General features: G+C 37.4%; 1 protein-coding gene across 1 annotated transcript; it reads left to right on the forward strand.

The window, feature by feature from the left end:
• Nucleotides 1-229: 229 nt before the first annotated feature.
• On the forward strand, nucleotides 230-25936 carry LMX1A (LIM homeobox transcription factor 1 alpha). Its single transcript, XM_026703218.2, has 6 exons — nucleotides 230-456; nucleotides 4858-5024; nucleotides 11459-11536; nucleotides 14081-14150; nucleotides 23974-24147; nucleotides 25539-25936. The coding sequence occupies exons 1-6, from the start codon at nucleotides 282-284 to the stop codon at nucleotides 25697-25699; spliced, it is 825 nt and encodes a 274-aa protein (XP_026559003.2). The 5' UTR covers nucleotides 230-281; the 3' UTR covers nucleotides 25700-25936.

The following is a 25936-nucleotide window of genomic DNA, read 5'->3' on the forward strand; positions in this document are numbered from 1 at the left end:
TTTGTTTCTAGTGGTTGGCAGATCTGTTTTTTTTTATTATCTTTTCCAGTATCTTCCTGGGTATTGATGTTAGGCTGCTTGGTCTATAGTTTCCTGGGTCTGTTTTTTTCCCTTTTTTGAAGATGGGAAGCCATCAAGCCCAGGATCCCAACTGATTACCTAAGTGATCAACATAATCTAGGAACAGTTCTGACCTATCTGTTTTTGACTTTCTTTGTGACAGGATTTTTGCAGTGAAGTGCAACAACTGTTTGGAAGCAATTACACCCAGTGAGTTTGTTATGCGAGCTCAGAAAAGTGTGTACCATATAGGCTGCTTCTGCTGTTGTGTCTGTGAGAAACAGCTTCAGAAGGGAGATGAATTTGTCCTTAAGGATGGCCAACTGCTGTGCAGGAATGACTATGAGAAGGAACATGAAAGGCTCAGCATTGGAAGTCCAGCCCCATCGGATTCTGGTAAGGGAGAACCACTTATTTTGTCAGGAGCATTGTTCAAGTCTGTTGAAATCTTTCTGGATCTTGAGCCTATCATCTGGAGTATTGGCTACTCGTCCTAGCTTAGTGTTGTCTGCAATTTGATGAGTTTCCCTTTTATCCCCTCATCTAAATTGTTTATGAAAATGTTGAAGTATACTGGGCCTAAGACAGAACCTTGAGGTACTCCACTGTATCAGTCCTTCCATATAGATATAGTTCGTGTAAGTACTACACATTAAGTGCGGTTGGTCAGCCAGTTATGAATCTATCTGGTGGTGATGCTATCTAACCCACATTTTTCTGTCTTACCAAGTAGTAGCTTATGGTTTATTTTATCAAATGACTTAGTGAAGTCCACAGCATTTCTCTGGTTCACTAATTTAGTTACTTTGTCAAAAAATATAATAAGATTTGTTTGGCATGGTCCATTTTTGACAAACTCGTGTTGGCTTCTGATTATAACTTTGCTTGTCTCCAGGGCATAAATCTTATAAATAGACACAAACCTCAAGAGCAAAAAACAATGAGCCAAAGGAAAAAGGAAGTTTAGTCTTATAAATTGTTCTTTAGATTCTTGGACTAATCAGGTACTTTGTTGATGAGTATTTATCTGAATAATTATGCCCTTTTTCCTCTGGGTAACTGATTATTTTCTATGTTGCACAGAAGGAAGGAAGAAAAAGTCTTCTGAGTCTGGAAATATCACCCCATTACCTCACTATTAATTCCATGTTGACATATTTGCAAGTAACTTTGGAAATGCTTGAGATGTTTTTGTGAAATATTTCAATCCCATGAATCTGATTTAGAACTGCTTTCCTCTTCAGATGTTATTAGCTATTGGACTTGATGCCAGAGGCTGGCCACGCACATCATCTTCACCTCCTATTACTGCCTGTGATCCTTTTGAGTTTCCTACTTCACCCCTATGTTAGAGTTCTGGCTCTGGTTTAAGATCTTAAGAGGTGAAGGGGAGCTGCAAAGTAAAAACTGGGTCTTGTAGTTAAACATAAGCTTTTCAGGAAAGCTAGAATCATTTAAAAAAAAAAGTGTAGATATGGATTTCCGTTTTTAGATGAGTTGTATTTTATTGCTTACTTTGGAAATGCCAGTTTTAAGAGGAATGCATTATTTGAAAATAGTCCCATCTAAAACAGAATCAGCAAAATGCTGCCATCTTCTGGCAAATATGTAGTTTTCTGGTTATCAAAATAAAATAATAGGATAGCTTAAAAATTAAAAAAAAACCATTTAATGAAGAAGCACAATGACTTTTTCCCAGTGCTGCCTGAGACTCTTTCAGTTGCTAGTAGCCTGGTTTGTAAAAATTACTTTAAAATCTTGTATACAACTGTACCAAGCCATCTCTTGCCAACTCTGAACAAGAGTTGCATCCTACTTGTTAGAATGAAGATGTTCATTCTTAATATCTTACCACTGCATTGATCTTTAGGGCCTGTATTAATATTGCTGTTTCATATTAGGTAAAAGATTTTCTTAATGATACCACTGTCTTATCCATTACTTTGTCATTTTATATAAAATCCATCCAGATTTAATTATGCTACTTCAGCAGTAACAATGCAAATAAAAAAAAGTTTTCACAATAATTGAGTAGACAGTCTCTCATCTTTGTGCTTGTGATCAGAAACAATATTATTATAATATAAACAACCATTGATCTCCATCATTCCCAATTTCACTGGGAATTTCCTCATCCTTGTGGAAGATCAACCCACTGTATATAATTTTGGTTTCAATTTGTGCAGTATCTTTGTTTCAATGTCTGTCATCTTTGCCAATTTGGTATTCTTTACATAAAAATACCCCACTTGATTTTGGAAACTGTTTGCATATAATTTAACAAATCCTAAAGCACTAGGGTTCTAAATGGAAAGCCCAAAGCCTCTTGGAGTTTTCCAGATTCCTGTTTGAAGCCCAGCATCTCCAAGGGTTGTCTTAATTTGTTGCACACTCTGTTGCAAACACATTTAGCTTTTCAGCAGAGGTAGACTATAACTCAAAACAAAGTAGGAACGCACATATCTGCAAGCAAGAACAGATCTTCTCCAGGACTTTTAGTCAGTTTCCCCAGGCTATGATATGACAGCAGATTCCTGCTTGGTCAGTATCTTTCTTTACAATCCCATTTAGAAACCCAAGGGATCAAGTAGCAGAATGAAAACTCAGGACCATCTTTGAGAGAAAATGAAGATAAAGCACAAAATACTGGAAGCCATATGTTGTCCATAATCTGTAAAGCCCCTTGTTCAATGATTCCCTCCTCTGACTCTCAGTGGCCAAGACTAAGTAAACAGAGACCTGTGAAAGAAGCGCCTTCTTTCCAATTAAAAGTGCACTAACATCTCTCCTTCCCCTAATTCCCTCAAACCAAAGAATTTTTTCATCTTTTTCATGAATCCAGTATTTCATTGCTTTCCCCTATTGAGTCTTGAGGTCAATATACACCACCTGTTGTCCTTTCCCATGTGACATAAGGAGGAGTTTTAAAGATTAATTAATTCCTACCCTTTCTGTGGAGGGTTTGAAAGACAGAGTTAATTAAAATCATTGCCTATGTTAAAGCAGAATCCACTTTCCATCATTTGGGGGGATTTGGAAAGCAGGGGCTTGGGGATGTTGAAGCTACTTTTCTTTCTTTGGACAGGATTCTCTCAGCATCATTTTTCCAGTCGGTCATTTTGAACTTTCTCTGTTTCATGTTTCAAATGCAGTCAGAAGTGGGAAATATTTTACACTCTGTCTGGCTCTCTTAGTTGAGCTTCCTCAATCTTCCATTTTCCAGCTCTCAACAATCCTCTAGGCTTCTTGGGAGTGGTGGGAATTCCAAATCAGCACAGCTGCAGGATAACAAGTTTAGACAAAGAAAATACAGCAGGAATACCCCCCCCCCTTTTTTTTTGAATACTGAGGATAAGTGCTTATTTGATCTACTTTAAAATCTGGTACCAATTCAGAGGTGGTATTCAGCAGGTTCTGACCAGTTCTGGAGAACCGGTAGCGGAAATTTTGAGTAGTTCGGAGAACTGGCAAATATCACCTCTGACTGGAGATTTTATAGTATCCTTCCCCTGCCACGCTCACCAAGCCGCGCCCACGGTAGTAAAAAAATTTGAATCCTTACCACTGTACCAATTGTAATTATATAAAACAGCTATATATCCAGGATAAGCCCCAAAACAAATTTACAAACTTGCAAATAGTTTGTAAGAGTTTAAAAGAGTAAGAGTTTAAAAAAGTAAATGGCCCTAAATGAGATAGCTGTATGCAAATAGGCCAGGATAAACTTCCTACCTATAGCCACTTGCTTCAAAAAATTATCCCTGCCTTGCATTGGGGTTTTTAAAAGGAATTTCATTGCAATTCATTTTTTAAAAAGTTTCCACATTCTAAATTCAAATTAGAAGAGCCACTAACCCTAATATGCAACTTAATTTTAAATTCTCATTTACCTTCATTTACCAAATGCAATATATCCAGCTATTCCTGGCAGGGCTATCATGTAAATTCTTCAAGATCAAGAATTGGAAGAGGAAAAACCACTAATTCCTTTTACTTCCAGTTGCCTCATGTTGTTCTTTGTTTTGCATTCAAAACAAATTAAATGTCTAAAATACATTTTAAAAAGCTATTTTTTAAATTAGAACAATAATCTCATGATCTAATGAGCTGTGGTGGTGCAGTGGTTACAGTGCAGTACTGCAGGCTACTTTTGTTGATTACCGGCTGCCAGCAGTTTAGCAGATCGAATCTCACTAGGCTCAAGGTTGACTCAGCCTTCCATTCTTCTGAGGTCAGTAAAAATGAGGACCCAGATTGTTGGGGACAATATGCTGACCCTGTAAACTGCTTAGAGAGGGCTGGAAAATACTGTGAAGCAGGATATGTCTAAGTGCTATTGCTATGTCAATGCTTTCATATATTCTGTCATTTTTACAATGGTAGTTTTGATTCCATGGAAACTTTGTCTACATCGACTTAAAGTGATATTAACATGGTACAATGCAATATACTCAGTTAAGATTGCAAGTTGGAATTAAAATTTGAATGTGTCATGTGTTTGTTTAAAACTATATTCTCTGAATGTAGACAACAGTCATAATGCAAAGTGATTTATAAGGTGGTAAACATACTTTATACGCTTTCCTCCTCTTGTTGTCCTGATAACAACAATCATGTGAGGCAGGTGCATACCAATATATACACACGAAATGTACTGCACAACACTTTATTGAAAGGACCTTCCCAAATTACATCTGTGTTCATTTATTAAAGTTTTTGTGCAACATTTTCAAGCTAAAGATTTTAATTATAATTATTTGTGAATTTTATTGCAATGGGTTGTTTTCATTTTATAAGGTAAAAGTGATGTTGAAGCAAGCTTCTGCAAAATGGAAGAGACTGGGAAAGCATCTGAGGAGATCAGGGATCATAAACGGCCCAAGCGACCCCGGACAATCCTAACCACACAGCAACGCCGAGCATTTAAAGCATCATTTGAAGTATCCTCTAAGCCATGTAGGAAGGTACATTTTAATAATTAGAAGACATTGGAATCCTAGGATCTATTATGGTTGGCAGTTTTTATTAACTAAGGTCTTTGTATCCCAAGATACTTATAGAGATTGATGTTTTCATAACATGCATATTGTGATCCAAAGACAATATTTCTTTATATTTCTAATTTAATTTATAAGGGTTACCCCATTCAGCGCAGACTCTGTGCAACATGCAATTAAATCTAATACAATGCTTCTGTCTTGGCTCCATAAGAAGTCATTAAAGTAGAATAACTAATTCTTTAAGAATCATCTGGAGCTGGAGCCTGTCTGCCTTTTCCTCAACATTACCTAGAAAGATTGGAGAGTAAATTAAAATAGATCCAATGATGGCTTCTTGAGGAGGGGATGCACCACTGTCTTCAAGAAGATTAAACCATCTCTCTTCCAAGAATGATGGATCCATCACCTTCTGGGAGGTCTTAACTAAGCAGGAGGGGAAAGGCTCTAATAAACACGTGGCCTTACTGACAGTCTCAAAGAATCTCTCTACCTCCTTAGGAGTCTCTTCTTCTGTGTCTAGGTCAACTTTAAATTGCCAGAATGAAGCTACCTTCCTGGCTTTGTCATTGGCCAAAAATCATTATTGGTACATATTTCTGGTAGTAGCCGACATACCAGAAAACCTGGCATTTAACAGGACCACTGTGGATCTAATGACCTGGCAACATAGTTGTCTCAAAGGTGCTTTTTCAAAAAGACAACTAGATTGTTTTTTCCTTGAGGAGGAAGAATACATTTTTTTTCTTGTCATCCAAGAAGCTTCATCAGTTATAATGGTGGGGAAATGAAAGGATAGATACTGACAGTTGAGACTGGATGGTGTGGAGATGGAAGGATTGTATTTCTTTGCAGTCCTCTGGTCGTTAGTACTCTCTCTGAGAGCCATTGAGGCCACTTGGAGTTTATTTATCTGTGCCTTCAGGGTCACCTGAATCAGAGTGCAAATGATTATGAAATATTCTTGGAACTGTTGAAAGAACTGGATTGTACGCTAGAGATAGGTGGTGTTGCATTCCTCCATCTCTGTTGAGAGAGGGCTGTTCAGTTTTAACATAGATGGACTCTTTTACCCCTTTTTCAAAGCAGTGATCTTCTCTATCCAAAATGTGGACTTTGTTGTCCTCAAAAGAGTGACCTTTGTCTTTCAAACGCAGATGGACTGCTGAATCTTTTCTTGATATTATGCCATGCACTTGTGAAGTGGTTGTTTTGTTTCACCAATGAACAGATCTGCACATGTCTCACTGCATTGCATTGCATATATCACATTGCTCAATTTGTGTCTGGGTGTTTTTTCCTTGGGGTCAATGAGTTTCTGCCTTAGTGTGTTCTTGGGTTTAAACTGTACATGTATGTTGTTTTGGTTGAAAATCTTCCTGAGCTTTTCAGATATTCCTGCAACATACGTAATGACAATGTTGCTTAGTTTGTTGTTCTCTTCTTTGTCTGTAATGGAGGAGTTCCTGTTGGGTCTTCTTCTTCTTTTTTTGGATTTGATGAAGGTCCAGTCAGGATTCCTTGATGTGTTTCAGTTCTTTTTCTTTTCCCTCTAACTGGTAGGCAAACTTTCAACCCAATGGTGTAGGGTTCAGATCACTTCCATTTTGTGCTCCTGTGGGTGGTGAGAATCAAAATGTAAATACTGATCTGTTTGTAGATTTTCTGTAAATTTCAACATTAACACTTCTATTTTCTTTAATGTGCATTGCACAGTCCAGGAAAACAAGATTGTTTTCCTTAACATCTTCCAATTTAACTTAATTATATGTCCACAGAGTTGATATGTTTTATGAAGGCTTCCACTTCCTATGTTGACCTAAGTATGGCCCATATACCTATAACACTGATATAGTATACCAGTGAGTGAGTGGAAATCCTGTGAAGGATTTTAGGACTTTGGTTTTTTACCTTTTCTTTGTAGAGATTGGCCACAATGGGAACACAGGTGAATCATGGTTCAGCCATGTTTTTGTCTGTAGAAACCTTAATTGTATTTAAAATAGGTAGTGGTTAGGCAGAGATCCAACATAACACATATGTGATCTGGGCTGAGGTTAGTTCTGTTGCCTAATGTGCTGTCTTATAGCAAATGGTTCTAACTGGGCCTTCCATCAAATCACTCTGATTCAGGTGATCCCAGTGTGGGCTCCAACTAATTTAACAATCGGTTCATCCTAAAGACTGTGTGAGCACGGCTGGGGGGGGGGTGTCATGTGGCTGAGTGGGCATGACCAACTTGATGTCACTCACAGCAAAGTGGGGTGGTGCAGGCAGGCCGAAGTGGTGGTGACCAGAGCCTTAAACTTACTTTTGTGCATCAGCAGTTCAATTCCCATGAGTGAATAAACGATGGAGGGACACCAGCATTCAAGTGTCCCTCAGGTAAAGATAACACCACTCGAAAAATTCCTTTCACAGAGGTGGCCAGCCACCTCAGTGATCCCTGGCTAACACGTGCCATATGCTAAATAAATAAATAAACTCTCAAATGGCCTCAATGGTTCTCAGAGAGAATGCTAATGACCAGATGACTACAAAGAAATACAATACTTCCACCTCCCTGCACACCCCTGTCAGAATCTATCCTTCTATCTCCCCACCATCATAACTGATAAAGCTTCGAAGAAGAAGAATGAAACATCTTCTCCTTCCTGAAGGAAAAATCAGTCCAGTTGCTATTTTGAAAAAGCACTTTTAGGAATTAGAAGATGACATCAGTATTAAATATTGACTCTGTTTTCCCCGTGTGTAGTCTACTCCCAGCTCCTCTTATATCTCTCTCTGCTGATCACCACTTAGATGGAACTGTCTGCCCTATTCCCTCTGTCACCTCTCCCCCATCCCTTCCCTCCCTCCCAATTTCTGGGACCACACAACTTGAAACATCCTCAACAACTCACAGTTACCCTGATCCCACCATCAGTTATAGCAGGCTCCTACACTGCTTCTGTGTTCACCAGACACAGGAAAGACAGATTCTTAGAAAAAATGCCCATACATTCTTACTATTATCATACACATCTCTAACACCTTTTCTAGACCCTAATTCCATCAGTATCAGCTGCTGGAATAATACTACAGTAAATCATATACTTTAGTCTGCAATACCAAACTAGTCAAAGATCTTAGTCATGAATCACGTGAGCAGTCCAGCAGGGAAGCTCTGCAAGCAGGCAAATGGAAAAAGTTGTCCGGCATGGAACCTGTGGGCAGAAACCATTAGGTGTATTTAAGAGGCCTATACTCAGGGAACTGCAATGTTTAGACAAGTCTGACATTTTTACCCCCAACCAATTCAGAACCCTTACCTCTTCACCATAATATCATAAAGAGTTTCTGCTTCCCTTCCAGCATGACTTATTCTAGTCAACTGTAGCAGAATTTTGTGTAAGTTTCCAGCACCACAATGAACTGGGCTTCATCTTTCCTGGGGGAAATTAGGGTCAATCACTTCACTACCAGAAGGCTATTGACTCACTCACTCCTGTCTGTTCCAAAACTTTCAATGTTGACTTGAAGAAAACCAAACTCCAAGACAAATCACAAATATTAAGAGTCATTAAAAACTTCAAGTACTCTCATGCCAAACACTGACATTCAATCCCATTCGCCCATGACTCTCTAGAAAAAAAACAATCAGGAAAACTTATTGTTTCGGGCAGATGCTGATCCACTAATCATAATGGGATCCATCTGTCATCGTGTATGTTTTTCTAGAGTGTAGAGGGCAGTTACTTTGCAGGCAATAATATATACACTGCTCAAAAAAAATAAAGGGAACACAAAAATAAGACATCTTAGATCTGAATGAATGAAATATTCTTATTAAATACTTCGTTCATTACATAGTTGAATGTAGTTGACAACAAACTCACACAAAAATTATCAATGGAAATCAAATTTAGCAACCCAATGGAGGTCTGGATTTGGAGTTACACTCAAAATTAAAGTGGAAAAAAACACTACAGGCCGAGCAAACTTTGATGTAATGTCCTTAAAACAAGTCAAAATGAGGCTGAGTCATGTGTGTGGCCTCCACGTGCCTGTATAACCTCCCTACAACGCCTGGGCATGCTCCTGATGAGGTGGCGGATGGTCTCCTGAGGGATCTCCTCCCACACCTGGACTAAAGCATCCCGCAACTCCTGGACAGTCTGGGGTGCAACGTGGTGTTGGTGGCTGGAGCGAGACATGATGTCTCCAATGTGCTCAATTGGATTCAGGTCTGGGGAACGGGTGGGCCAGTCCATAGCATCAATGCCTTCGTCTTGCAGGAACTTCTGACACACTCCAGCCACATGAGGTCTAGCATTGTCATGCATTAGGAGGAACCCAGGGCCAACCGCATCAGCATACGGTCTCACAAGGGGTCTGAGGATCTCATCTTGGTACCTAATGGCAGTCAGGCTACCTCTGGCGAACACATGGAGGGCTGTGCGGCCCCCTAAAAAAATGCCACTCCACACCATTACTGACTCACTGCCAAACCAGTCACATGTGGTGGTCATGCAAGGAAACCCAGAAGTATTGGCAAAAAATTAGGCACTGGCTAGAGGAAATAACCATGGAACAAATTGAGTACAAACCAGAGTCCTTCCTTCTAGGAATTTTTGATAAACAAATATCCAAAAAGTCAAAGTATATTACAATCCACATCTTAACCGCGCCAGACTGGCATTTGCCCAGTGCTGGAAACTACCCTCTATCCCCACTGATCTTATGGTTATTCAGAAAATCTTACAATGCGCGAAATGGACAAACTAACACAAGCATTAAAAATAAAGAATCTTCAACCTATTATAGCAATTGGAATCCTTTGTACATTTGGCTTAATCAAAGATAGATCACCTCTAAGAAAATTAAGGCCGAGGCCTCCGAGGCAGAGATAAAGAAAAGCACTGCCGATGATAGTCTGGAAGAAGAAAAGACCTTACAGACAGTCACAAAAATATGGTTTTATTATAAATGTTTTCTCTACTTCTGTTATCCCCACTTTCCCCCACCCTCCCACCCTTCCCTTCCCTTTCCCTCTTTCCTCTCTCAAGCTTTCCTCTCTTTCCCTCTTGGCCCATGCCAAGACTTGTTCGTCTTTTTGTTGTATATACTTTGTAGCTGTGTTGTCGTTGACTTTTTAAAAAGTAAAACTAATAAAGTTTATTAAAAAAAAAAAAAAATGCCACTCCACACCATTACTGACTCACTGCCAAACCAGTCATGCTGGAGGATGTTGCAGGCAGCAGAACATTCTCCATGGTGTCTCCAGACCCTGTCACATCTGTCACTTGTGCTCAATGTGAACCTGCTTTCATCTGTGAAGAGCACAGGGCACCAGTGGCAAATTTGCTAATCTTGGTGTTCTCTGGCAAATGCCAAACGTCCTGCACAGTGTTGGGCTGTAAGCACAACCCCCACCTGTGGACATCAGGCCCTCATACCACCCTCATGGAGTCTGTTTCTGACCATTTGAGTAGCCACATGCACATTTGTGGCCCGTTGGAGGTCATTTTGCAGGGCTCTGGCAGTGCTCCTCCTGTCCTTCCTTGCACAAAGGCGGAGGTAGCGGTCCTGATGCTGGGTTGTTGCCCTCCTACGGCCTCCTCCATGTCTCCTGATATACTGGCCTGTCTCCTGGTAGCACCTCCATGCTTTGGACATTACACTGACAGACACAGCAAACCTTCTTTCCACAGCTCGCATTGATGTGCCATCCTGGATGAGCTGCACTACCTGAGCCACTTGTGTGGGTTGTAGACTCCGTCTCATGCGACCACTAGAGTGAAAGCACCGCCAGCATTTAAAAGTGACCAAACCATCAGCCAGAAAGCATAGGAACTGAGAAGTGGTCTGTAGTCACCACCTGTAGAACCACTCCTTTATTGGGGATGTCTTGCTAACTGCCTATGTTTTCCACCTGTTGTCTATTCCATTTGCACAACAGCATGTGAAATTGATTGTCAATCAGTGTTGTTACCTAAGTGGACAGTTTGATTTCACAGAAGTGTGATTGACTTGGAGTTACATTGTGTTATTTTAAGTGTTCCCTTTATTTTTTTGAGCAGTGTATTTTTTAGAGCCCCTAAAAATCACCTATATGGCCAGAGAGCTGTAGTAATGGGTTACCAATCAAATAGAACTGCTGTAGTCAGACACCTCATTTAGAAAGAAAAGTTAAGGCATTATGGAACTTTTAAATTAATTTTTTTAACTTAAAATGAGCACAGATTTATAAAACATTCTTGCCACTCATATTTTGAGAGAACTTGCAATGTATCTGGAAATTTTGAAATACTGGGACAGGTTGAAAGCTAAAAATGTTATGTAAACAGACATATTTTACATTTTGCTGATCATTTGTCTCATGATACTGAATATAATTACATGTTTTGCATTTCCTAAAGGTAAGAGAAACATTAGCAGCTGAGACAGGTCTTAGTGTCCGAGTTGTACAAGTCTGGTTCCAGAATCAAAGAGCTAAGGTAACAATTACATTAATAATTAATTATTATGACATTTGCTAGGAGAGGATTCCTATCTACATCAGTTGTGTATACCCTTTCCTCAGTAAAGTCAGAAATAAGAGTTAATGGACTAGAGTTCCAATATGTATTATGCAAACTGACAATTCAGCCTTCATATCTCGCAGAATACTTAATATGCACAGGAAAAACATTAACTTCCAACATTCTCAGAACAATGACACAAAGTTACTAACACCTTTATAGTAAGCTCATTTTTTAAAACTATCTTTTTTGTCATTATTTTAATAAAATATTTTTCCAGCTCTAAAAAGAGTATTAGGGAAATTCTACTTTTAAAAAAAGAATATCTAGTGCTGTAATTTTAAGGATTCTTTTTTAAAAATAAAACCTTTCTAGTCAGTGCAAGTTTTTCAAAGCTTTTCCTAACTAAAGGAATGTTTATTTCTTGGAAAAATTTGATGACATATGAATTCTTTCCTAATTTTATGCCAGTAGGTTCAAAGATTTCATATTAATAAGTTCTTGGTTGGTTTCTTTTGTGTCAGAGTAGTGTTTCCTATCTGAGGAAATTCCCCCTTTTAGATTTCCAATATTTGGTGGCAAGGTGATCAAACAACATACAACATGGAAATTGGAACTAAGAAATAAGAATTTTTTTCAGAAGGATTTTATGAAAAAGGCGTCTTCAACTTTATAGAAGGGGCAAGTAGATCTTTTCACCATTCCCCTTGTCAAAATTTCTTCAGCAATTTATATGAAAATTATTTGAATCCCAGATGTGTTCATAGCTATGAAACCTCTAGAGTTTAAAAAGTAGTAGTGTAGGAGCCAGGAAAGTTTGATGAATGAAAAACATTTTTAAAAAAATCCTGCCTTTTATTGTTTTTGTGAATAACTTAAGGTAGTGAACATAGGTAATATTTCTCTTTCCTGCTATTTTCTCCACAACCTCATCTTGTGAGGTGAGTTGGGCTTAGAGAAAATGGTTGGCCCAAAGTTACTAGTTGATTTCCATAACTAAAACAGGACAAGAAGTGACGGTCATCCAGTTTCTGACCTGGTACCTTCACCATTAGACCAGACTGGCATTCCTTTTAAGAATTTTGAGGAAGAAGGGTGTTATTCATTTAGTTTTTCTTTCTGTCATCTAAAAAAGCAATGTATAACATAGAGGAGACTCCAGCTAAAAAAATTTAAACTGGTGCGTTTGTAAATAAAAATAGCTTATGAACCTGGTATATAAAAAGTTAAAACTTTCAGTATGATTTTGAAATTAACTTTTGAAAATGTATAAGACAGGTATTACTACAGAAAATAAATTGGGTGTGTAAATGTTTGTTTCCTATGTTCTTCAATATAGGAAATTACCTAAGACAGTACCAGGAATATGTATGTATGTATGTATGTATGTATGTATGTATGTATGTATGGTATTTAGCTTTGTTCAGATATTTTCCCATGTCATTATATTTGTTCTTTTAAAGTTGTAGCAACATTTTTGTCAGACGAACACAATACAGAAGCCTGATGATGGCAGATGAGATTCTGCTGAAACGTTGCTACAACTTTAAAAGCACAACTATAATGACGTGCAAAAACACCCAAACAAAGCTGAATAACACACACACACACACACACACACACACACACGTGTTTATTCAGTCCAACTGCAATTATTTCTTTTGTACTAAATTAATATAAAGAGAGGGGATCTGGATGAGTAGAAAAAATGAACAGCAGCTGTAGGCAGTACCAGAGCTACAGGTAGTACTCAGATTACAACAACAATTGGGATGCAGTCATAAATTGTGGTGTCATGTGACTGTATCACTTAGAAAGGTCAATTCAGGTAGCCTCAGTTGCCATTGTAACCACAATTGGGAAGTCCCAGGGGTCTAGGTAAAGAGCCCAGCAGGGGCCACATGTGAGTTGGGGGAGGGGATGTGTGTGAGTTCAGGGAAGCCCAGAAAAAGAATGTGTGATGTGGTGCTCTGGAAGGTAGGAGGTAGGACGCACAGAGCAACTTGTGATTTTCCCTGCCAGCTTCCCAACTGACTTCGTTATGGGAAACTGGCATAGATGGTGACCATACGACCATAGGATGCTGTAACCAAGATAAGTTCAAGCTTTTTGCCAAGCAGCCCAATTATGATCACATGGGTGCTGCAGCAGTCAGAACCTTGAGGATTTGTTGTAAGTACCCCTCATTCATTGAAGTGCTGTCGTAACTTTGAAAAGTTGCTGAACAAGTAGTAAGCAAGAGCTATCTCTATGTAGAAAGGTAAAGCTGATTGAATAAACATGAGGCAGGGATGTCTCATCATTTTATAAATGTAGGAAGCTTGTGAGCTTCCCCCAGTGTATCCTTCACAAAATTCAACAGATGAAGGATATCAGAATACTGTAGTAGCATCACCAGCAATCATCCAATTGATGGATGGTTTACTCATCCATCAATTTTCTCTGACATTATTCTACCATTCAAGATAATCAAGGAGAGTTATTATGTTGTTCTGAATTTTCTTCCCACTTTACTCACAGATGAAAAAATTAGCAAGGCGACAACAACAGCAACAGCAAGATCAGCAAAACACACAAAGATTCAGTGCAAGTAAGATTTGTTCTCTAATTTTCTTTTGACATGGGAACTCTCTCTTGAAAATGCACCACCTGCTACCATTGTGAAAATAAGATGTAAATTCTTTACAGTTAAATTACAGTGGTTATTAATCAAGAACGGAAAATATATTTCAACTGTTTCTCCTTACAAATTCAGGTTTTGTATATATTTTATTACAGTGCTTGATTAATCTATTTCAGCCAAAGCCTGAATGAGTTCCAGGCAATTGTACTGGAGCCACAAACAACCAGGTAGGACAGCTCTAGCCTGAAGGGAGAAGATTTTGCTATTGTGAATACATAAACCTGAAAATACATGCCCAGAAATATGCACACCCTTTAAGCATTTATCTCCATACTCTTCTTGTTTTCCCTTTCATATACACACAGATACATATACAGTTTTCTGTCTTCTGTTGGCAAAATATTTATTCATATATTTGACTTACAGTTGGAACCAGAATTTCTGCTGCTTAGGAAAGTAGGTATTAGAAATAGAAATAGAATAACAGAGTTGGAAGAGACCTTGGAGGTCTTCTACCCCTGCCCTGGCAGGAAACTCTACACCGCTTCAGACAAATGGTTATCCAACATCTTTTTAAAAACTTCCAGTGTTGGAGCATCCACAACTTCTGGAGGCAAGTTGTTCCATTGATTAATTGTTCTGACATGAAATGTCTCCTTAGTTCTAAGTTGCTTCTCTCCTTGATTAGTTTCCACCCATTGTTTCTTGTCCTGCCCTCAGGTGCTTTGGAGAATAGCTTGGCTCCCTCTTCTTTGTGGCAGCCCCTGAGATACTGGAACACTGCTATCATGTCTCCCCTAGTCCTTCTTTTCATTAGACTAGACATACCCAGTTCCTGCAACTGTTCTTCATATGTTTTAGCTTCCAGTCCCCTAATCATCTTTGTTGCTCTTCTCCACACTCTTTCTAGAGTTTCAATATTTTTTTTACATTGTGTCAACCGAAAGTGAATGCAGTATTCCAAGTGTGGCCTTACCAAGGCATTATAAAGTGATATTAACACTTCAAGTGATCTTGATTCTATCCCTCTGTTTATGCAGCCTAGAACTGTGTTGGCTTTTTTGGCAGCTGCTGCACACTGCTAGCTCATAGTTAAATGGATATCCACTAGGACTCCGAGTTCCCTCTCACAGTTAGTACTGTTGAGCAAGATACCACATATACTGTACCACATACCTGTGTATTTGATTTTTCTTCCCTAAATGTAGAACCTTATTTTTTCACCACTGAATTTCATTTTGTTAGATAGTGCCCAATGTTCAAGTCTGTCAAGATCCTTCTGTATCTTAAGCCTATCTTCTGGAATGTTGGCTATTCCTGCCAGCTTGGTGTCGTCTGCAAATTTGATGAGTTCCCTATCTATCCCCTTGTCCAAGTCATTGATGTAGATGTTGAAGAGTACTGGGCCTAAAACAGAGTCTTGGGGTACTCCACTGCATAGTTCCCTCCATGTTGATGCAGTTCCATTGAGGACTACACATTGAGTGTAGTTGGTTAGCCAGTTACAAATCCATCTGGTGGTGATACTGTCTAACCCACATTTTTCTACTTTATCTAGTAGTAGGTTATGGTCTACTTTATCAAATGCCTTACTGAAGTCCAAGTAAATCATATTCAAAGCATTCCTCTGGTCCATTAATTTTGTCACTTTGTCAAAGAATGCAATAAGATTTGTCTGGCATTATCAGTTTTTGACAAACCCATGTTGGCTTTTGTTATGATTTTGTTTGCTTCCAAGGTGTTCACTGATTTGTTGCTTGATTATCTTTTCTAAAATCTTCCCAGGTATTGAGGTCAAGCTGATAGATCTGTAGTATCCTGGATCTAATTTTTTCTTTTTTTGAAGATGGGAATTACATCAGCTCTTTTCCAGTCCTCTGGTAGTTTTCTGGTGCTCCATGATCTTTGAAAGATATAGTTCAGTGGTTCTGAGATCTCGTCTGCCAGTTCCTTCAGAACCTTGGGGTGTATTCCATCTGGTATTGGTGATTTGAACTTGTCTAGGATAGACAGTATTCAATTACCATTTTCTTTCCTATTTTTGTGTTCTTAATCTGTTTTTTGTGGTGCTGTTTTTGATAGGGTGGACTGTTTTTTCCCTTTATGTAAAGACAGATGCAAAAAATGAGTTAAGTGGTTCTGCTTTCTCCCTGTTGCTTGTCACCTTTCTACCACTTTCTCTCAGCAATGGACCAATTGTTTCCTTGACTTTTTTCTTGTTTTTAACATGTTGGAAGAAGCTTTTTTTGTTATTTTTTACTTTTGTCACAAGCTTTTGTTCATTATGAGCCTTAGCTTTCCTCACTTCATTTTTACAGGCTCAGGCTATTTGTTGATGTTTTTTTCAGGCTATTTGATGATGCCTTAATTGTTTGCCCCTCTTTCCACTTTTTATATTTGTCCTTTTTGTCTTTGAATTTCTCAGAGAGTTCTTTATGCAGCCATGCTTGTTTCTTTTGAGAGCTGTTATTTTTCTTCTTTGTTGGTATTGTGCTAGACTGGACTTTTATAATCTCAGTTTTCAAAATTTCCCAAGCTTTTTGCGTTGTTTTCCGCTTGAGGATTCTCATCAATGGAATCCTTCCCAAGCTCTCTGTAAATTTATTGAAATTAGCTCTCTTAAAGTCCAAGACTCTAGTTTGACTTTGTTCTACTACTTGTGCTTGTATAATGTTGAATTCCAATATTGTATGATCACTTGCCCCCAGGGTTCTTGTGGCTTCAACACCTTCTATCATTTCACCTCTGCTAGTGAGAATTAAGTCCAATATGGCTGATCCCTTTGTTCCCTTCTCTATTTGGGGGGAAACAAAGTTGTCTGCTAGGTTTGTTAGCAACCTGTTGGATCTTCCACTTGGTGCAAGTTTGTCTCCCAGTTGATGTCAGGGTAGTTGAAATCCCCCATTACTATTGTGCTTCCTACATACCTTAGTTAACTGACTAGCAAAAAGTTCAGCTATTTCCTCTGTTTGGTTGGGTGGCTTATAGTATAGACCTATGGCAATGTCATTTCCCCCCCTTTAATATTGACCCAAATGCATTCAAGATAATTTTCAACATTGTTATGTTCTATTTCTGTAGAGATGTAGTTATTATATATAGTGCAACTCCACTTCCTCTTTTATTTGGCCTATTTCTTTTAAATAATTTAAATCCCTCTAGCTGTATGTTTCATTTGTGGGTTTCATCCCCCCCAAGTTTCCATAATTAAGTATTAAGTGATCTTTTTTGTTATGATGGTTAAGCGAATCACTGCAGTTGTTAAGCTTAGTCATTAAGCAAACCTGGCTTCCTCCATTGACTTTGCTTCTCAGAAGCCAACTGGGAAGGTCATAAATGGTAATGACCTGACCCTGGGATACTGCAATTGTCATACATGCATTTTGATTGCCAGGTGCCCAAATTTTGATGCTGTGGGGATGCTGTGATGATAGTAAGTATGAGGACCAGTTGTAAATCATAATGAGTGTTCTAGCATTCATAGAATCATAGGGCTGGAAGGGACAGTGGAGGTCTTCTAGCCCAATCCCTGCTCAAGGTAGGAGCCTTATATCATCCCAGTCAAATGGTTTTCCAGTCTATTTTTGAAACCTCCAGTAACAGATCACCTCCAACCCCAGGTGACAAGCTATTCTATTGATTAATTATTCTCGCTGTCAGAAAATTTCTGCTTACTTCTAGGTTGGATTTCTCTTTATCAAGTCTGTACCCATTACTTCTTGTTCTGCCCTCAGGTGCCTTAACAAATAAATCAATCCTCTTTTCTTTGTGACACCCCTCAAGTAATTATCAAGTCCTCCTAGTTATCTCTTGGATAGACCAGATATACTCAGCTCCCTCAATCATTTGTCATATGATTTAGCCTCCAGACCTCCAGACCCTTTATCGTTGTTGTTGCTCTTCTCTGCACACTTTTGAGGGTCTCAACATCTTTTTTTAAAAAAAAAATTATTGTGATTTTCCTTCATTTTACATCGCAATTTCAATCTTGCAACAACGATATGCTGGTTGCAAAATATTCTTTGAAAATATACATGATGTTATACATCCTAGTTACAACCATTTTTCTCTTTTTCATATAGTCCATAGGAAAAAAAATAAAAACTTGATATTATACAACATACTTATATCTGTTGTATCCATGGTTATAACATACTTCTCTATACATTTATCACTCTATATATTTTGATTTGCAATTATGTACAATCTAGTACCAATATTGCTTACAATATGTATCCATTTATATAGCTTTTTACCTGTATTTGTTTCTAACTTGTTTTTTTTAAAAACAAATTTTATTAATTTTCAAAAACAATACACAAGCAAACAAAACATAAAACGTAAGAACATCTTTTCTAAGAACTGCTTAAAAAACAAATAGAACATCTTGTTTAAGTACAACATAATTCCAAATTATCACATTTCCATACAAACACAATTTAATATGCATCTTATGTATTCAACTTCATATCTTATTATTCTTTTTCCAACTTCTCACTGTTCCTTCCTTTACTTCTATTCAATTGTATTCATTAAACTTATACTTTCATCTATTTCATATTACTATATTTTATATTATTACTATTTCATATGTTCTTATCCAACATTGTTAATTCTCAATAAACAAACATAAACAAACAAGACACATAACATGAAAACATGTTTTTAGAAAGCGGCTTAACCCCGGGTTGCATCTTTTTGTACAGACATAAATCAAATTCATGCTCACCTTATCTTATATAACATTCTATATTTTCTATGTCTTCTCCCCTCTTTTCACTCTCTTAATTCTATTTTATTTATTTCATCTCAATTTAAATCATTATACTTGTATCTTTTGTCTGTTTTTTTTTCAATTATCTATTTATCTTTTCTCTTTGATACAAAATTTTCCCTGTAATCACTGGTTGAAGTATGATGCCTTTCTATCTTTCCCCCAAATTTAACACTTAAAATAATACATAATTTCCATTCTGACTCTGCTTAGTACATTCTAAATGACATTTTAGAATTAAAAAACATAATGAATTTATAGTATGGTAAAAACAATGTTCCATAACAAATTAATTAATTAAACTCTATTATTAAATCTTAGACAGTTTACGCATTCCCTGCAGTGTTCTATTAACACATATATTATTCCAATTTTCTGACTCTATTCAAATACAAATACTACAATACAATCTTATGTACTTTTGCAGAATCTCTTTTTAAATTATATTTTACCCTTTGTCTCTGAAAAAAACCTGTTTTTTAACATCTTGTTTTAAGCCTTTATAATTTCTCTTTACTTTTTCCCTTCCTTTCTTGTGAAATCTAGCCTTTTTACCCCCCATCTCTCAATCTCCACCCTCTTAGTCTCCCCTCTCTGTTGTATTCATCTTTTCTGTTGCTTTCTGACATTATATCGATTTTTCACCTTATTTTTCCCTTTCTTGGTTGTTTTTTTAGAACTTGAATTCTCCATTTTCTTTCCCTTTTTTCCCTTTTTTCCTCAATTAAAGTTGTGTCCATTAAAGATGGCTTCTTCTTCTTCATCCCAACTTTCTTGTTGCTGTATTTCCTGATAAGTAGAAATCGCCATTTCTAAGAAGCGAAAAATAGATCCAAAAGAACCCTTGCCTTCTTGTTCCTCTTCCTTTTCAAATTCCATTTTCAATTCTTCAACAGATACCATTATAAAAAAATTTTTAAACAATCCAAATGTTTTTAGTCTTTCAAAAGATAGTTTGCAAAAATCCCAAAATCATCAAGCAATCAAAATCAACACAAACTCTTTCATTTAGCACTTTCTTCTTTTAATATTTTCTTTTCCTGGGGTAGAGTTCAATTACACAATTCCAAAATATTTTTTTGAAGTCTTATTGCAAATTAATCTCTGATCTTATAAGCAGTCTCCTTCAGCAAATCTTGTTATAAATCATTTACCTCTCTTCCTTCCCACTGTTAGCAAAAAGATTTTAATTTTTAAATGTCAGTGTTTAGAAATCTAATGTCCCCTTGGCTTTAATTTTCAAAATTAGTTACCTTCTGCTGCCAAAGCGGGTATTTCCGATTTCCATCTGCTATCTCCGTAGGGAAGGAGAGTGAGGAAAAAAAAGCTTTCACTTTCACTTTCAACCGCAGTTTTATTTGTTTCTAACTTGTTGATCCTCTTTCATCATCCATTTTCTAACCTTTGCATCTATTGTCTAGCCAACTGTACCATAGGTCCCATATATTCTGTTTCTCCTTTGTCTTTAATTTCCATTGTTAACCTGTCCATTTTGGCACATTCTAATATTTTCTTTATTACCATTTCCTCTGTGGGTAATACTTCCATTTTTCCAGTTTTGTGCATATATAATTCTAGCTGCTGTTATTGTAACATTAAATATTGGATTCTTTTATTGTACAGTATTTCCCCATTAGTATGCCTAATAAAAACAGTTCTGGTTTTAGGTCTATTTGTTGTGTTACCATCTCCTCTAACCACTTTTTAATCTTTGCCCAATATTTTTTTGCCAATGGACAGGTCCACCACATGTGATAATAAGATCCCCGTGCCTGTTTGCATTTCCAATACTCTGGTGACATGTTTGGAAACATTTTTGCCAGTCTTGCTGATGGTAGATGCCATCTATAGAACATTTTATACCTATTTTCTTTATATGATGCTGACATTGTTAATCTATAATTTCTTTCCCACAGTTTTTGCCAATTATCTAGTTCTATAGTATACCCAAAGTTTTTTGCCCATGTTATCATAGTTTCCTTTACTGATTCTTCCATTTTGGAACTCAGTAGGTGGTTGTAGAGCTTCTTTATCAGTTTTTCATCCATCCCCTGCAATATCTTATCCAATTCTCGTGGTTCACTATAGAAGCCATATTTATCTGTATCCTTCTTATATCTCGTCTGTATTTGCATGTAAAGCCACCAGTCCATGTCAATTCCCTGATTTTTAAGTTCCTGTTTTGTTTTTAATTTCCCTTGTTCATTTAATATATCTTTATATCTTACTATTTTATCCAGATCTAACATGTTAGGGTATATTAGTGCTTCCATTGTGGATAACCAGACCAGTATTTTCATATAGTGATTCTGTTTAATTTTTTTGTATCATGTTGACCAGAACTGGATGAAATATTCCAAGTTTTGTCTCAACAGTGTGATGTAAAGCAGTACTATCACTTCTTGTCATCATCATCAAGTCTTTATTTGGTCATAGACAAGTATATAGAATACAGAAATCGCAGTCAAGTTGATGCAGCCTAGGACTGCATTGGCTTTTTTGGCAGGTGCAGCACATTGCTGTCTCATACTTAAGTGGTGGTTCAGTAGGACACCTAGATCTCTTTCACATTTACTACTGTTGAGCCAGGTACCACTGTTTCTGTACCCATACATTTGGTTTTTCCTGCCTTGGTGCAGGACCTTACTTTTCCCACTGGATCTTGAACCTATTTTCCAAAGTGTTAGCAATTCTCCCCTTGATGTCACCTGCAAATTTGATAAGTTCCCCTTCTATCTCCTCATCTAGATCATTATGAAGAGGTTGAAGTGTACTGGACCTAAAACCAAACCTCAAGGTATCCTGTTGAATGCTTCCCTCCATGTTGATGTAGTTCCACTGAGGACTACCTGCTGAGTATGGTTGATCAGCCAAATGTGAATCCTTCTCATGGTTGTATTGTCCCACATTATTGTATCTTGCCAAGAAATAGGTTGTGATCTACTTTGTCAAATACCTTGCTGAAGTCCAAATATATTATGCCCATAGCATTTTGCTGATTCATTAATTTAGTTACTTTATAAAAAAAAGGGCAATAGCACTTGACTTATATACTGCTGCACAGTGCTCTCTAAGCAATTTACAGAGTCAGCATATTGCCCCCAACAATCTGGGTCCTCATTTTACCAACCTCAGAAAGATGGAAGGTTGAGTCAACCTTGAGCTGGTATGACTTGAACTGCCAACTGCTGGCAGCCGGTAATCAGTAGAAGTAACCTGCAGTACTGCATTTAACCATTGTGCCACCACGGTTCAATAAGTTTTGTCTGGCACGATCTGGTTTTACCAAACCCATGTTGGTTTCTCATAATCACCTTGTTTGCTTTTAGATGCTCACTAATTCACCATTTGATATTTTTTTTCCAGAATTTTCCCAGGTATTGGTGTCACACCGATTGTCCTATAATTTTCTGGATCCATTTTTCCCCTTTTTATAGATTGGTACCATATCAGCTCTTTTCCAATCCATCTTATTAGCAAAGAGTTCATCTATTTTCTCAGATTGAGTGAGTGACATACCTGTACTTGTAGATATGTTTATTTTTACTTCAGGAGCTCAAGGTTGTATATATAGTAATCCCTCCGCCTATTTTTCCTCACAATGACAGATTAGGATTTAAAGTTTCGTGAGTTCAATAAAGATTATTTTAAAATTTTATGGAAATGCCCACATTTCCAATGTGAATACTGATGGAGGACAGGGGCTGATGAGAGGAAGACAAAATTTAGGGACAAAAGAAGATTCAGTACTTTATAAAATCGGGGTGGGCAATTAATCTACCCAAAAGGCCACATGAGAAGTTGGCAGTGTTATGGAGGGCCACTGCTACTATACCTGACCCCCACTGGTGCTGCCCCCTCCCCAGCTAATGATGCTCTGTCCCATGCCAATATTTCAATGCTGCCTGGACAGGATAGCCAGATGTGGCCCATGGGCTATACAATGCCCAAGTCTGTTGCAGAGGGATATGGATTCACAAGAATCTGGTTGTAGAGATGGGACCTTTGGAAGCTACGGTATACTCAAATTACCAGGCAGCAGCTTTTACTGCTTCTTTATTGAATCAGACCTTGTCAAAAGAACTGTGGGATCTTGTCCAGGCAGTCGCCAGGAGCTAACACTGATTTGAACATACAGACATATACTATTATTGCATTAGAAGATGACGGGAGGTGGGTAGCAGGATATTTTCCCCTTTGTTGAAATTCATAGAAAGATGATATAAACAATATTTTATTTCTTTTCCAATATCTTGCTGTTAACTTGATTGTATTCACCCAAGATTCAGTTTTTGTGAACCATTTCTGTCATTGTTATTCTTATAAAACTAACCTCTTGAATTGGAGAGGTTGTTAGATTATCTGAGGACCATAATATTTCATGGCATTCACCTCAATTTTTAAGTTCTGTAATAATCTATCTAAGAAGTCATTATTAGGAATTAGGAAATATGACTACCCTAATCTTCAGCATATGGAAGACAGAAAAGTTGTCATTCATTTCTGAATATCATGACTAGATGGGAGCTGCAAAATTTCACTAAATAGTAATAAAACATATTTAAAACTCTTTAAAATTTCACTAAATAGTAGCAAAACATATTTAAAACTCTTTGTTGCTGATATTTAGTGGCCACCTGAAGTTTTGTAATCCAGATCTGAGGGTATAGATAAGATATCAGAACTGACCTAGATACCTCCTATAGGTTGGGAAAGATCTCATGATCAAATTTCCAGAAAATTGATAAAATGAACTTATACGCATGAAACCAGTTTGGTGTAGTGGCTAAGGTGCTGGGCTAGAAACCAAGATGTAAATTCTAGTTTTTCCTTGAGTATGAAAGCTGGCTGGATGACTTTCAGTCAGTCATTTTCTCTCAGGCCAGATTACCTCATAGTATTATTGTTGTGTGGAGTATAGGAAATGCGAATATTAAGTATGTACACCACCTCATGTTGATCAAAATTAAAGGTGAGCTAAAAATTAAAAACTTTTCATTTTTCCTTGTCTTCCAGCTCAGACAAGCAATGGCAACAGCACTAATTTTGAAGGAATCATGAATTCATACACAACCTTGCAACCAGCCTCACAACAAATGTTGGTTATTGATCATAGTGTCTACAACTCAGATTCCTTCCAGCAAGGACTTACTCCCCCACAGATGCCAGGGGACCACATGCACCCTTATGGTAAGGACTGAAAAGGCTCAGATAACACCTATATTCTCTTCTGTGTAAGTAGATGCAATGTATCACCTCAATTAAGCAAAACTCTTTAACAGTTTCAAGTTGGGATGTCATGAAGTATCTGTGGAGAAGCGCTCCTAGGAATTTAACCTTAAATTCTTCAAAATTCATTTTCTCCAAGGTTAACAACTATGACTTTAATGTAAGACTTAATGTAGTCTTTAAGACTACATTTATGCTAAGTTTGAGCAGCCAGGTTTAAAGTGATATGATACTGATAAAGACGCCCTCAGTTTGAGCTTAATTCCAGGTGACTACAGTATATGGACTCTTCATGTAGTTTTCTTGACAACAATATTTTACAAGTTTGCCCTTGCATTTTTCTACATTTTTTTGGCTTCCAATAAAGGAGAATATTTATAGCCCAGGGTTGAAAGGATGGGTGCAGAAGTTTCATTACTGAAGATGTTACCTAGTTTGGGTAATGAAATGTATGCAAGAAAACAAGCAAGCTCAAGAGAGCACCAAGGATCCCTCATTTTTTGTCTTCCTAGGTTACCTTACAACTATTTCCAGATGGTCTCTGAGTACTATCCAGCTCCTGGCTTGCTTAGGTTTCTTTTTCTTGGTTTTTTTTTTTTTTCAGAGGCAGCTAACCATTCCTATTTGTGATGATTCTTTTGATATTATAATAGTTTATACCATGGTTGTTCAACCTTTTGAATTGCCTAGGCCTCAATAAGTGAAGAGGAATTATCTTGGGTCAAATAGAATATATAATATAGTAAATGTATATGAATAATGAACCTTTATTTTTTTAATATTTTTATGATCTTGTGGGGCTGCATTACTAGCTGTCCAGATCCTCATACAGCACTTGGGCTATGAGTTGCACACATCTGGTTTATACTGCACCTTTTAGAATATAAATTTTACTATGTTGGCTTAAAGTAAGATAATAGTGATAAATTTGAGCAACACATCTTGGTTTCTAACCCAGGACCTTAGCCACTACACCAAACTGGTGAGTTCATCTTATCAATTTTCTGGAAATTTGATTAGACATTTCCAGCCTATAATATGTATCTAGGCCAGTTCTAGTATCTTATCTCCCCAATAGAACTAGATTACAAAACTCCAGATTACCACTAAGATATCAGCATCAAACTAGGGTTTTAAATATGTTTGCCACCATTTAGTAATCAACTGGAATCTTACAGTTTCACATCTAGCAGCCATGACATTCAGAAATGGTTGTCAACGTTTCTATTTATTATTTAAATATATACAAATTGTATTAGGGTACAGTTGCATTGAATAGTTTTGACTCATTTTTGTGGCTCCAAATATGACCTGTCTCTTCAAAGGATGCTACTTTTTTTTCTATTGTGAAGGTTCTGAACCCATTTTCTGTGAGATGGATAGTGATGACACCTCCTTCAGCAACCAGAGCAACTGTTTCTTAGCAACTACAGAACCTGGGCCCTTACAATCAACAGTGGGCAATCCCATTGACAACCTGTACTCGATGCATAGCTCCTACTTTACATCTTGAGGAATTTGAGGTTATGAATAAACATTGGATTCATTGCATAAGTCATATGGAGGAAAAAATGGAAAGAGGTCTACTTTTTCACCAGGAAGACACAGCACACAAAAAAAATAATCACATGAATATTTCATATATTTGAATTTTCTAAAATTCATTTCTCATTTGGAAAAATTTTTTGGGGTGGGAGGGAAGGAATATTTGAAATTATAGTTTCAGAATTGTTTTTCCTTTGCAAGTCAA

Source organism: Pseudonaja textilis, chromosome 3 (genome assembly GCF_049901715.1).
Source record: "Pseudonaja textilis isolate UNSWEBS1 chromosome 3, rPseTex1.2, whole genome shotgun sequence".
In the NCBI taxonomy this organism is placed as follows: Eukaryota; Metazoa; Chordata; class Lepidosauria; order Squamata; family Elapidae; genus Pseudonaja; species Pseudonaja textilis.